At 52.3% G+C, this 595-nt stretch overlaps 1 protein-coding gene across 3 annotated transcripts in view; it reads left to right on the top strand.

Moving 5' to 3' along the window:
* Positions 1-595, top strand: part of Wdr27 (WD repeat domain 27) — a 289,190-nt gene that overhangs the window by 135,805 nt on the left and 152,790 nt on the right. For all 3 annotated transcript variants that reach the window (XM_023711986.1, XM_023711985.1, XM_023711984.1), the window contains exon 20: positions 266-364. In XM_023711986.1, the coding sequence (XP_023567754.1) occupies positions 266-364 (99 nt within the window). The remainder of the gene's footprint in view (positions 1-265; positions 365-595) is intronic.

Here is a 595-nt window from a genome sequence, read left to right as displayed (position 1 = left end):
AATTGTAAATCAGTAGTTAGGTCTGGCTGAGTTGCTGAAATTCTAAGGTGACTAGTTGCAAACAAAGCCTGATGTAACCTGTTCCAGACGTTAGGGGGAGGCGGCACACTTTCCTGGCAAAGCTTCCTCTGGACATGACTGGCACTGGGCCTTGTGGCCCAGTGACGCCCTTGGCAAGGGCTCAGCTGCAGCAACACCTGCCCTGTGCTTGGGGCTCACCATGGCTCTCAGCCCACCCGGACCCCCCGTCTGTCTTGTCTCCTAGGCCTACCTGTATGAGCTGGGCTCCAGTGCCTTCTACCGCCGGCTGGCAGGGCACACAGACACCATCACCACAGTGGCCTTCAACCCGGCGGCCCCGCAGGTATGGTCTCCTGGGGCGGGGGCTGGGCCTGTTCACTATGCTGTCACAGCCCTGCTGTGTGCCTTTTGTATCTGGCAGGCTTTACGTTGGCAACTTTTATCACAACTAATGTTCCATGTAAACTACCTACTAAACTTGAGTATTAGGGACTATCAATTTAAGTTTGTTTCTTCTTCTTCTTCTTCTTCTTCTTCTTCTTCTTCTTCTTCTTCTTCTTCTTCTTCTTCTTCT

This window comes from Octodon degus, unplaced genomic scaffold (assembly GCF_000260255.1).
Source record: "Octodon degus isolate 3935 unplaced genomic scaffold, OctDeg1.0 scaffold00022, whole genome shotgun sequence".
Lineage (NCBI taxonomy): Eukaryota > Metazoa > Chordata > Mammalia > Rodentia > Octodontidae > Octodon > Octodon degus.
The sequence above is the reverse complement of the archived record's forward strand: the minus strand, read 5'-3'. Positions and strand labels throughout refer to the sequence as shown.